The sequence below is a fragment of the Rhizopus delemar genome, genomic scaffold (genome assembly GCF_000149305.1).
Source record: "Rhizopus delemar RA 99-880 supercont3.4 genomic scaffold, whole genome shotgun sequence".
NCBI classification, from domain to species: Eukaryota; Fungi; Mucoromycota; class Mucoromycetes; order Mucorales; family Rhizopodaceae; genus Rhizopus; species Rhizopus delemar.
Window position 1 is genome coordinate 1,073,739 of NW_027137830.1, and position 13,675 is coordinate 1,087,413.

Genomic DNA, 13,675 nt, shown 5'->3' on the forward strand with positions numbered 1-13,675 from the left:
AAAAAGATTAATATAAAAACTCATCCAAATTGTTTATGGATCTGTTCAGAGGAATAATGTTTAAAAAGATTCCACAATATGTCCACCAACTATTCAGGATCATATCCGGATTCTTTTAATAACATAAAGTGACTTATAATCTTATGTATCCTTAACAGATACAAAAGATAAAAAAGAAAGCTCAACAACGGTTCAAATGTAAGTTTATAAAAAAAAAAATAATAACAACCAAGTCTAATGTTGGTTTCTTTTTTTTTTTTTTTTTCTTTTTTTTACATTAGGAATTCCTAATGGTACACATTCGGATGACGAACATGAAACTCATGGGCAAAGTTGTTCTTTCCAACTTAAAGAAACTATAAAAATATCAATCTTATATTACTGCTTGTTGCTAAAAAGTTCTTTTTGGTAAAGAAAGTTGTCATTGCTAACATCTCTAATGGCTAATGGCTAATGGCAAATTACACCCATGTACAAACATAAAGTAAGTAATGAACTAGTATAAGCTTAAAAACATATATTCTTTTATTATATCTGTCATAAAAAATAATAAAGCAATCTATTTATTTGATAAACAAAAGAGTTTTGTATGTATTTGTTAATTATAACTGCCTTGTAACAAAATGTTAGCAGAGCTTCTTTATTTTTTATTCTTTTAGAATATACACGTATTCTTTTTTTATAATGTAAAAGTAGTTTGCATTTCTATGAAGTGTACTTGTTGTTAGATGATTGTTTTCATTTGAACAATGAACTTTTTATAGCTATACTCTTTTCTTTTCTTTTTTTTTAACTTCGTCTTTTTTTTAACTTAGTCTTTTTTTACCAGGTCATTTTTTTCCCAAACACGACTATTTTATTACGTTTTGTAACACGTTTGTAATGATCTAAGCTAAAAATCACAAACCACCTTCCTAATATGTATTCTTCTGAACAAAATAATCGCAAAATGCTTTTGATTTCCGCATTTTGCCCTCAAAAATAAAAAAAACGAAGATATCGATCTTTCAACGATAGAGGGAACAGGATTTCCAAAAAAAGACCATTTGAAAAAAAAGACACTTTTTTAAAACATGAATAACTTTATGAATACTTACGCTACAAAAAAAACAAAAGTATTGTTCAATTTCTTTATTTTTTTCGCACCTGAATCTTTTTTTAAAATTCGAAAATGACCAATACAGCGAAAGTTAATTTTTTTCATTTAATCAAAGACGTCAAAAACGTTGATTATTAGATACAACAACTGATTGTGGATGTTGAAAATCACCAATTATTTGTAGTGTTCATTTGGAAAAAAGAAGCGGTCCTGACCAGCATAGCACATATCAGTGCAGGGAAGGTCTTCGGTAGTATAGTGGTGAGTATCCCCGCCTGTCACGCGGGAGACCGGGGTTCAATTCCCCGCCGGAGAGTATCCATAGGAAGATAGCTGATCTTCCAAGTCCTTTTTTATTTTGTAGGCGTAGTCTCTTTTTATGTCGTTGTGTCGTGTTTGATCACGAATAGTCTTTATAGTAATTAATGTAACACAATGCAGCAAACTTTGGCAGCATTCGACTTTTCTCTCTCCAATTAGTTTAAATCCAGGAACATACAAACAAATACGTATGAATACAGACAAATCCAGAAAAATACAAAAAAATATAGAATATCCATAAAATCATCAAAAACAGCATATAATCAGAAAAACCAAAAACATATAAATAACTTCAATATTTCTTATACTTTACCTACTTACTTTTTTTCTTACTTACTTTTGTTTCTACATATATTGTTTCTATTTACTTTTTACTTACTTCATTTTACTTTTTGATTATTTCAAATAAATATCATTCAAAGTAAACCTCTTTTATTTTTCTTTTATTTTACTTAACATCAAGAACAAGAAGTCCCTTGAAGCATATACACTTCATTGTAATCCCTTTTATATTATCTTTTTATTTTACTTTACTCAAAACAGTTTGATCTACTTAACAAGATCTGGTGGTCCCTTATTACAAGCAAACTTATATTCAATCTATTACTCTTTTTGGAATCAAATCCTATCTAAACCTTTGATCTTATATCAAGACTTATTCAGTACAAACCTATTTATACTACAAAAAACCTTACAAAATCCAATCATCACATTAACAAAGGTGCAGATAAATTATTAAGTAGTGTAACGAGAATGATGAAGACATCTATAAAATCTTGGACGGTACAACTGACTTTGAAATCGACTTCAGTAATTTAACTGAAATACACAACATCGACTCAAGTAAAAATATCAACCTTATTTCTTTTTCTTTTCCCTCTATTATTTTTATATAAATATCCCTATATCTTTTATTTCAATTTACTTCAGTTCACTGATATTCACTTTTATTCAATAAATAGTCTCTTAAAAGACAAATCAATTTTTCTTAATTTATTACAAACAAGTCGAATTCCCTTGAAGCAAATTATCTTCATTGTATTCATTTTATATTTTTATTACATTTCTTTACATCTTACTTTACAAATCAAGTTTGATCCACTTAACAAGATCTGGTGGTCACTATACACAAGCGAACTTATAACTCGAATTATCTACTCTATTTGGAACTTACTTTATCCAATACTTTATTCAATTACTAAAACTTTATCTCAACAACTTATATCAAATCTATCGAAACCCGAAAGCCTAACGAACCTTACATTTGGTGGTCACTACGAGGGATCTTCATCAAATTAAAAAGAAACAAGTTATCAACCTAAACAATTAAACAAACATTTAAACTCCTAAGGAACAGAACCTTACAGCTACAACAAAAAAAAAATAATAAACAGAAGAAAAAAAAAATTCCCAAAATCGAATCAACAATATCAAAGCATCTATTAGCAACAATGACTACAACAGGACAAAACGTGTTGGCAACAATCAGCAACCAAAGTGTTAACCCAGGCTTCCGCCCGCGACTAATTGAATTTTATGGATATGAAGGAGAAGACTTTCGACATTTTCAAGAAATACTGGAATCCTACCTTGCTATCAGTAACACTAATAATGACTCTCGCAAATTAGCCATCCTCAAATCTCAACTAAGACGCGCCGCAAAAGTATACTATGAACGTGTCATACTCGTAGAAAATCCAGATGTTGATTATGAGCAAGCAATGGAATTACTGAAGAAACATTACATCACACCTGAACTTATCCAAAGCTACGAGATTGAATTTAATGACATGTGTCAAGGAACTCAAGAACATCCACAAATTTTCCTATCAAGACTTCGTGAAGCTGCGGATTTGGCTAATATCTCAAATGAAGCAGTAATTGAAAGCAGATTCAAAGCTGGACTATTAAAGGAAATCAAATTGTTCTGTATACAAAGCAGTTCTCGCACATTCAAGGAATGGGTCAACCACGCTGAAGGATGGTGGAATGCCCATCGACCAAGAAAAATCGCAATGGTAGACAACCCATTTATCCCAAGAAACATTCACAATGCACTTATCTATCAGGACGATCATATATACACAAACCAAAACGCTTACACCAAACACAATATTGAATTAGTAGATGTGGATGAAAGTCATGGTCACATTATTCCTGTTAATGACGCAAGTACTAATGTTAAATCAGAAGCCTTCACTACCAATGTAATAACTGGTCCTCACCAGTTAAGTACTATGGAAGTTGTAGGTCGTGCTGGTTACAATCAGCAGTATACGCAGTCAATGAATAAGAATAATGCTTGCCAGACTTCACAGCAAGACCTTTTGAATCTCATCCAACAGACTATCCGAAATGAATTGAAACAACAACCGCAATATCAGCCACAATCTTCAAATAGACCATATTACCGGAATCGTATGGCCAACGATTACAGTCACACTGGCAATCCTGATTACAATCAAGGATACAATGATGATTATCCAAGACATAACAGATATAATAATCAAAATGGTTACCATAATTATAGATCAAGAAATAATTATGACAATGGCTATGGCAGATCCGATTATAACAACTTGTATCGAGAACCACAAAACAACCAACCTAATCCGCCTCATTATAAACAAACAAACAATAACCACTATAATAATCAACCTTTTCAAAATAATCTACAAAATCGTCAGCAACAGAATCATCAGTCAAAAAACTAAATGGTTGGTTGCTTTTGAATCTCAAAAGAATGGTCAATCAAACACCCAAAACAAAAACGAAAAATCCATTAATCAAACTAAACAACCTCACCAACTCAACGTAATATTATCACAAAATGAATCCCATCAACCTCAGCAAAATACTGAGCTATATTCAGCAATCAGACGAGAAAATCCTCCTGAAGTAATCCGAGCTGAACCGTACGTAACACCTAAAGCAAGAAGCACTGGAAAACGTCCTGAAACATCATTAACAAAAAGAAGAGTTACCACCCGTAGCCATCTAGAAGAAATAAAGCCCTCAGAAATAAGACAAGTACATCCCAATACTTCTCAGCCTGATACAGATACCCAAATGAAAGAAAGTTCAACCATAAAACCTAAAAGAAGAAGAAGACCTCTTGAGATCGGATATGATATCGTAACAGATGTTCTAGATCAGAAAGCAAACATAACATTTCGAGACTTGATTAAATCCACACCTACTATGAGGAGAAAACTAGCGAAAGCATGTCAGCCATCAACATTACATGCAAAAGAAGCTCCAAATGATACAATGGCAGTAATTGAAGATGATGAATTAAATACCACTGCAGTTTACACCAACATCTCAATAGGCGATAAAAATATTAAAACGTTAATCGACTGTGGAGCAGCAAAATCTTGTATGTCAAAGGCGCTAGCCGAAACTCTAGGATTACAAATTGATGCCGCATCAGAAAGTATATTCACACTAGGAAATGGAACAAAACAACCTGCCTTAGGATTGATATACGATGTGCCAATTCAAGTAAAAGAAGGAATGATCATACCTGGGACCATTGAAGTTCTTCCACATTGTCCCACGCCACTCATCATTGGTAACAACTGGCTAAATCGAGCAAAAGCAAAAATTGATTTCAGTAGTGCTTCATTAAAAGTATCATACAAAAATCAAAGAGCAGAGTTAGAAATATCATTCCTACGAAAAAGCGTTGCTCCTCCAAAAGTTACTATGTATACACAAACGTACAAAAATCCAATTAGTCTGACAAATTCAAAATCAATAAAGCAAGTACATTTTGAAGAAAATAGTTCGAGTAATGTGGAACAATCAGATGAAGAAAGCAGTTCATATAATGAAGAAGATGAAATATCTGAGGAAGAAACATCGGAATTGGAATATGAAGAAAAACCACTGTTATTATTAGAAGATAGTAATATCGAGCAGGTTGTCATTGAAGAAGAAACAGAAAAATACATTATTCGAGCCTCAGAAGATGAGTTAAGCTTACAAGCGAATACTTCAAAATCTATACACATGGATAAACCTAAAACAGATCAAAAAATTAGGTATAATTTCGAGCCTACTAATGATCAACTTATTGTAAAAACTGGATATTTTGATGTCTGTTCAAGTCTCGTTGTCAACAAAAAGAGTATAGAAATTAAACTTTACAATCGAACTACTGAGGATGTAATTTTTCAGTCATATGAAGAACTGGGATGGCTAGAAAAATTTAATACACAATCTATTTTGCAAGCATATGAAGTAGAAGAAAACCTTCAGTTATGTATGATGGAACAAAACATTGAAGAAAGAAAAGAAAAAGAGGAACCTATGTTAGAGCACAAACTATTCATCAAATTAGAAACAGGAGAAATTTCAGCCGAACTCGAACGTGAATTAAGAAAGTTACTTGAAAGATACAAGCATACAGTGGGTGGAAAAATGGTTCCAATGTTTTCAATTTGCAACTTTAAAGCTTTATATCTTTTGAACTACAAACGGTAGCGGCTCACAAAAACATGCATTTTGTAGCGCCTTTCAAGCTAATATTAGTGCAAAAAGGTTTTGTTTGTACTGTTACACAATCGGGAAAATCTTAAGACTAAATACAAAACCCGACATTGGAACCATTTTTCCATTACAACTGTATATAAGTTTATTTGTTAATTGGTGGAGCTTTCGCTGGAGTTTTTTGGCTAATTATGAGTCATACGTTTGCGACTATCGCCGAAAAAGCCTACGTGACTTATAAAATTAATTTATCCCCGGTCAAATATTTTTTTTCCTTTTCTTTCTCCACATATCGAAGCTCTAGGGTATCACTACACATATGGTTCGTGCTCTTTCTAAAAACAAGCAAGAAAGCATCAAATCGTTGGTTTTACAGAACAAGCCATACTCAGTGATGATGGAACGTATTCCAAACTTAAAAAAATCCACCTTAAGCAGATATGCCAACAAGTTTTCTCCTGGTAGATTAACAGCAAACCCTGGTAGAAAGGCTGTTCTAAGCGTTACCACCAAGTCTTATATACGTAAGCAGATTGTTAATGGTACCCTCAAGACTGCAAAGGCTGTTCATAAGTATCTAGTATGTACTGGCCACACTATTAGTTACTCAGGCACCATTAACATTATGAAAAGCACGAACTTCCATGCTAAGATAAAGATAAAAAAGCCTTTATTGACTAAGGTTCAGAAGGCAAGACGACTAGCATGGGCGGAAGAGCATAAAAGCTGGCCAAGCGACGACTGAAGACGCATGGTATTCAGTGACGAAACAAAAGTTAATGTTTACAGCTCAGATGGTTGCAAGTACTATTGGAGTCGACCAGATGATAAACTTCAACCCCATCATCTCGACTTAACAGTTAAAGGAGGGAGTGGTAGCATTATGGTATGGGGTTGTATTACCTATGGCGGACCTGGTTATGCATGCTGGATTAGTGAAGGCACAATGAAGGCTTCTGATTATGTCGGAATACTTGGTACAACTCTTATGGACAGCCTTGAGTACTACGGTTACCATCCTCAGGACATCTATTTTCAGCTGGATAACGATCCTAAACACACGTCTAAGCTAGCTAGGCAATGGTTCAAGGAAAATAACTTCAAGTGTGATCAAACCTTCAACTGGCCTTCACAAAGTCCAGATCTAAACCCAATATAGCACATCTGGCACCACCTTAAGCTCAAGTTAAGTGCCTATGATACTAGGGCAAAAGGTGTGCATGAACTATGGAATCGCGTTGAAAAAGAATGGTCTACTTTTACAGCAGAAGACTGTAGGAGATACATAGATAGTATGCCTGATCGTTGTAGAGCTGTAATTGCTGCGAAAGGCGGTCATACAAGATATTAATAAAATAATGCACATAGTGGAAAAATGGTTCCAATGTCGGTTTTTGTATTTAATCTTAATTTTCCCGATTGTGTAACAGTACAAACAAAACCTTTTTGCACTAATATTAGCTTGAAAGGCGCTACAAAATGCATGTTTTTGTGAGCCGCTACCGTTTGTAGTTCAAAAGATATAAAGCTTTAAAGTTGCAAATTGAAAACATTGGAACCATTTTTCCACCCACTGTATATTCAATTGGAATAATGATACCATTGGCTATACTAATCTACTGGCCCACAGAATAATCATTAAAGAAAATACCCATCCAATCAGTCACAGACCATATAGAATGAGCCCTATCGAAGCAGAATATCTTCAAAAAGAATTAGAAAAATATACAAAGCTAGGAGTTATCACCCCATCAAACAGTCCTTGGGCAGCACCTATAATTCTTGTCAAGAAAAAGAACGGAGAATACCGAATGGCTATAGATTACCGAAAATTAAATGCAGTGACAAAAAAGGTCGCATATCCTTTACCAAGAATAGATGATTTACTCGATACACTTGGAAAAGCAAAAGTATTTTCTGCCCTAGATATAAGAGCAGGGTTTCATCAAGTCCCTATGGAAGAATCAAGCAAAGAACTTACAGCATTCACAACAAAACTTGGAACCTATCATTATAATACGTTACCTATGGGATTAGTCAACTCACCAGCAACATTTCAAAGACTCATCGATCTCTGTTTTAGATCTTTAATCAACAAATGACTCGTGGCATACATAGATGACCTCAACATTTATTCTGAGAATTCAATTGAACATCTACAACATTCAGATCGAGTATTCAACTGTATACAAATCGCAAATCTCAAACTCAACCCTGAAAAGTGCTTCTTTTTTAAAGATCACCTGAAATTCCTAGGATACATTGTAACAAAAGAAGGGATACAAACAGATCCTGAGAAGATAAAGAAAACCATTGATTATCCCGTACCTAGAACTATAACCCAAGTACGAGCCTTTCTTGGAATTGCATCATATTATCGAAGGTTTATCAAGAATTTTGCCTCAATTGCACGACCGTTGCACGATCAAACAAAGACCAAGAAAAAACTACCATGGACAAAGGAAACAACTGACTCTTTTGTGTTACTCAAAAAGTTGCTTACAACAGCACCTGTTCTGACCAGACCAGATTTCACTAAACCATTTATACTAGTAACAGACGCCTCAAAGCTCGGTTTAGGTTGTATATGCCAGTCGAGGCCTTAAATCAAGCGAAATACATTATGCAGCAACAAAATTAGAATTTCTAGCGGTAATATGGGCAGTCAAAACTTTCAGACCATATTTACTTGGAAAAAAATTCACAATCATAACTGACCACTCTGCATTAAATGGCCTACTTAAAACCTCAAATCCTACTGGAATTATCGCTCGATGGATAACAATATTATCAGAATATGATTATGAAGTGAAATATCGACCTGGCAGAGTAAACGAAAGTGCAGACTTCTTATCAAGACTTGCATATTAAAAAAAAATCATTTATTATAATCAACTACTATGGAGGATGGGAGGGTAGACGATGAACAAAACAAAACAAAAAAAAATAATAATAATAAAGGACAAAACAAAAAAAAAGAGAAATATTACATACAGTAGGTCACAAAACTGCTGCAAGGAATTGCAAAATTCAGGTTTTACAGCTGGTTGTCCATGGGTACTGCACCAAACTATCTCAAACCTTGACTGTTTGTACCTCAATAGAAAGTGCATTTATTCGTCGATTATCGGATATGGGCAATGGTTATTGGTGGAATTTGAGATCGCTAAAGGTAGTATTATGAACATCCGACATTTTTTACTTGTTCACATATGTTTTAAATGACGAATTTTAATACGACTCAACCGGTTGCTATCATAATTTTTCACATTCTTGACATGATTAGAATGATACCAGTATATAAAAGCGCTTACAATTCCTTTATTTTAAATTTTATATTCCCTTATTTAAATTATTTCTCTTTTTTACCCTATCGTCAATCGCATGCCTAAACGGCTGTCAGAGGAGAAAATAAACGATTACAAACAGGCATTAACCGCATCCACATCAATGTATGATATTTCCAAGGAGCCTGGATTACATTAATCAACTGTTAGTAGATACTCTAGACGGCTGTTTTCAAGTAGGACAGTAAACACAGGTGGTAGACCTACAGTAGTCTCCAAAGTGACGAAGCGGTTAATCAAAAGAAAAGTCATGGAATGGGTTCTAAAGGCTTCTAAAGAGGTGTACCGGGAGCTGGTTGGATTTGGCTATGATATCTCATACCAGTCAGAAATTAACGTACTGAAATCAATGGAGTTCCATTTTCTGATAGAAAAAAAGAAGCCATTTCAGACAAAAGTGCATACGTAGCATCAGTTAAAATGGAATAAGGAGCATCAGGATTAGGCAATGGTTGACTGACAACAGATCGTTTACTTTAATGAAACCAAGATCAACGTATAGGGCTTTGATGATGATGATCACTATCGGAAAAGGCCAAGTGACCTTTTTCAACATCATGACCTGCATTTTGTAATCCAGCATGAAGCTAGCAAATTGATGTCCTGGTGTTGTATAACCTCTGAACGACCAGGATATGCTTGCTAAATTTACGATGGAAACTTGAACTCGGGTGTTTACCAGCATATTTTGAACACTACGCTTTGTGGTACTATGAAGTACTACAATTTCGACTGGTCCAACATTTAGCTTTAGCATGATAATAACACAAAGCACAAGGCATAATCTACAATAGCCTAGTTACAGTGGCTACCAAAACCGTTCGCACAAAACGTATTTTTTCCTTTCTGAATCTTTTGTGACCTATTGCGCATAAAAGATACCATATCTAATACATATTTCCTAAGAGTACAAACTCTTGGCTTTCTGATGACGTATAAAATGTCACCCTATGCGCACCCTAACTCGTACTGCGGAGAATCAAATCTCAAAGGCACATTCGAACGGTTTTGGGGCCACGCTTGAGGAATTCTTCGATTGCGATAAACGCAGTCACTGCACCCTCCAATTCTTCCAGAACTTTCGCTGCTTACTAATTCACCACTGCGCATTATTTTTTTGCTTTTTTTTCTTTGTCATTCGCACATTCTCATTTCGACATCTCGACATCTACCAAGTAATTACCCAACATGCAACCATTAACAGAAGATCGCAAGAACACTATCGAGTTTTACCTTCGTCAAGGCTTTTCTTATCATAAAATTGCAAAGTTAGTCAAAGTATCATCCTCTACTGTGCATAAAATTCGTTTGGAGTTAGGCTTGCCTGCTCGAATTGACAAAGGTGGTAGGCCAAAAGCGCTCACTAAGCGGGAACAACAGCATCTCGTTCGTGCTGTAACAGTAGATGGTCTCGAAAATGCTGTACAAGCACAGCAGTCGTTAGAGCAGAACTTGGGCAAGTCAGTTTCTGTAAATACTGTACGTAGAGCGTTAAGAGATGCTGGTTTGGTCTCATTTGTCAGGCCAAAGAAACCTTTAATTAATGAAAGAAATAGAAAGAAGAGGCTCCAATGGGCTCGTCAGCACATTGACTGGACAGTAAACGATTGGATGAACATCATATGGTCTGACGAAACCAAAGTCAACCGTTTTGGGTCCGACGGGAAGTCTTATGCATGGAAAGTGCCAGGCCAACCGTTAAAAAAGCACCAGGTTTGTGAGACAGTGAAGCATGGAGGAGGCTCTATAATGGTATGGAGCTGCATTAGCTGGTACGGTCCAGGCTATATTGTAGATGTGGGCAAGAACATGACAAAGGACGTTTATTTGGAGGTTTTACAAGATGACTTGATGAAGTCTTTGGCCTGGTATATGGAAGAAAGTGGAAAATCTACAAATCAATTTATCTTTATGCAGGACAACGACCCCAAACATACAGCTAAAGTCGTATCAAAATGGCTAAATGAGCAAGAGTTTTACGTCATGAAATGGCCACCACAATCACCGGACTTGAACCCAATTGAAAACATGTGGCAATTACTTAAAAGACGGCTGTTTAAAAATTAAGACTGCCCTCCATGTGGTATACATGAGCTATGGGATCGTATAGGACACACTTGGTACCAAATCACGGCTGAAGAATGCCAAAAGTTTATTAAAAGTATGCCCGATCGATGTCGTGCAGTTATGAGGGCTGATGGCTTGTATATTGGATATTAAATAAACTATTTTAATTCATTTCGCTTTAAAATATGTGGCCCCAAAACCGTTCGAATGTGCCTTTGAGTTTTGATTCTCCGTAGTACGAGTTAGGGTGTGCATAGGGTGACATTTTATATTTCATCAGAAAGCCAAGAGTTTGTACTCTTAGGAAATATGTATTAAATATGGTATCTTTTATGCGCAATAGGTCACAAAAGATTCAGAAAGGAAAAAATACGTTTTGTGCGAACGGTTTTGGTAGCCACTGTAACTTTATAAATACTTACGCTACAAAAAAAACAAAAATATTGTTCAATTTCTTTATTTTTTTCGCACCTGAATCTTTTTTCAAAATTCGAAAATGACCAATACAGCGAACGTTAACTTTTTTCATTTAATCAAAGACGTCAAAAACGTTGATTTTTAGATGCAACAACTGACTGTAGATGTTGACAATCACCAATTATTTCCAGTGGAGTCATATTATTCAATGTAAACATAACCGGGGAAAACACACATATCACATAAGTAAGTCTTCGGTAGTATAGTGGTGAGTATCCCCGCCTGTCACGCGGGAGACCGGGGTTCAATTCCCCGCCGGAGAGTACCGTAACTTGAAGTTACTTTTATCAAGTTTTGTGAAGTTTATTATGTTGTGACGTAGTTGGTGTTGTGACGCAGTTGGTGTAACTTTTGCTGAAGAAAGGACTCAGTCCTAGGAGGGACCTCAGTCCCTAAAGATAAACAAAAAAAAAAAAATAGAAAAACACAAAAAAATAATAATCATATAAATATCCCCTCTTATAATTTGACTGAACTTCACTTTTAAAAATATCTTTTATTGAAATAAACATCGAGTTCCTCTTTATTAAAACTCTTTGATCTTTACTTTATAACTCAAGCAAGTCAAGTCCTTTGAAGTCAAATTATCTTCATCGTATCACTTTTATATTCTCTTATCAAGAAAACTCTTTATTAATTTTTACTGTTTGATCTACAATACAAGATCTGGTGGTCACTTACTACAAGCAAACCAAATTTATTCATTTAAACACAAATCTTTGATCTCAAATTCTTTTACACTCTAAAGAAAAGTCAAATTTACTTCTAAACTCTTAAGGCCATTACAACAAAAACGCTAAAGTTACACTAGCAACCGCAGTATAACCGCAGTACAACCGCAGTGTCTTCAGTATTAACATCATAACTGCAAGTAACAAACATCACCACCGCAGCAAACATAAAATAGTATAAATAGATCTTATATTTATTAAATAAACAATTGGCTTTTTACTACTCAATTAATTATCTTGTACCTTTGTTAATTACCTTAAAAAATCTATTCGTGATCTGACACGACACTCGCAAGAACAAAACGACGGAATTTAAATCTTTGCAGTGTATAATGTGACAAAGAAGTCAAAAAGAAAAATTAATATAAATATCTCAACTATTTAGATGAAGAAAAAGGACAGTACAGTTCTACTCACATTTTATTTTATATATTTTATTCAATAAACAGGTAACCTTCTCATAAAAGTTCCTGATTCCTTTATTTTTTTTTTACCTTTACCTTTATTTGATCTTAATTAAAAGATCTGGCGGTCACTACAGTATCTTACTCTAAAATTTCAAGAAAAACTTCTCTAAAACACACTCTAACCCACAAAACCAAAATGAAAGCGTTACACAAAGTCAGGCTAGCGAAGACTAGAAAGTTCAAAAATGAAACAAAGTTCAGATATCAAACAAGGTTCAAAAATGAAAAAAAATAGAAAAATGAAAGAAACTTCAAAAAAAAAGAAAAAAAAAAAAGAACAACCGCAACTAGTATAAATATCCCGACAATTATTTTCTTTGACATAATTATTCTATATCTTATTCAATTCAATAAAGAATCACTTATATTATAAACAGGCTATCTTTACTTACAGTGGGTGAAAAAACTCTAAAAACGTTATGACGTTATCAGCGTTTTTGATTGTTATGTTCTACCAAATTGGTGTATCGCCTTGAAATTTTGCATATATGTAGCACTAAAAATAAAAAATAGTATGACAAATTTTAAATCTCAGATGGTGGTTATTCATCCGAAAACAACTGCTAGAAGAAGACTGGTTTATTTTTAGAGTTTTTTCACTTCCATAAATGTCGGATACACGGACCGACCGACAGACTCCTCGGACTTTTAATGACTTATTATGACTCATAA

The 13,675-nt window shown here is 34.4% G+C and overlaps 4 protein-coding genes and 2 non-coding genes across 6 annotated transcripts; all 6 read left to right on the plus strand.

Annotated features, from left to right (window-relative positions):
- The first annotated feature begins 1,343 nt into the window (after positions 1–1,343).
- On the plus strand, positions 1,344–1,415 carry RO3G_19060. Its single transcript has one exon. It is a non-coding gene; the product is annotated as a tRNA-Asp (tRNA).
- A 1,456-nt stretch (positions 1,416–2,871) lies between these two features.
- RO3G_05912 (uncharacterized protein) lies at positions 2,872–4,134 on the plus strand (the record flags this gene model as incomplete). The annotated part of the gene is made up of 1 exon (XM_067660502.1): positions 2,872–4,134. One exon carries the CDS (start codon positions 2,872–2,874, stop codon positions 4,132–4,134), a length of 1,263 nt encoding a protein of 420 aa, XP_067516603.1.
- A 556-nt stretch (positions 4,135–4,690) lies between these two features.
- On the plus strand, positions 4,691–5,908 carry RO3G_05913 (uncharacterized protein; the record flags this gene model as incomplete). Its single annotated transcript, XM_067660503.1, has 1 exon — positions 4,691–5,908. The coding sequence occupies one exon, from the start codon at positions 4,691–4,693 to the stop codon at positions 5,906–5,908; it is 1,218 nt and encodes a 405-aa protein (XP_067516604.1).
- Positions 5,909–6,233: 325 nt separating this feature from the next.
- RO3G_05914 (uncharacterized protein) lies at positions 6,234–6,565 on the plus strand (the record flags this gene model as incomplete). The annotated part of the gene is made up of 2 exons (XM_067660504.1): positions 6,234–6,494; positions 6,548–6,565. 2 exons carry the CDS (start codon positions 6,234–6,236, stop codon positions 6,563–6,565), a joined length of 279 nt encoding a protein of 92 aa, XP_067516605.1.
- Positions 6,566–10,449: 3,884 nt separating this feature from the next.
- Positions 10,450–11,328, plus strand: RO3G_05915 (uncharacterized protein; the record flags this gene model as incomplete). The annotated part of the gene is made up of 1 exon (XM_067660505.1): positions 10,450–11,328. The coding sequence occupies one exon, from the start codon at positions 10,450–10,452 to the stop codon at positions 11,326–11,328; it is 879 nt and encodes a 292-aa protein (XP_067516606.1).
- A 668-nt stretch (positions 11,329–11,996) lies between these two features.
- Positions 11,997–12,068, plus strand: RO3G_19061. Its single transcript has one exon. It is a non-coding gene; the product is annotated as a tRNA-Asp (tRNA).
- Positions 12,069–13,675: the final 1,607 nt, after the last annotated feature.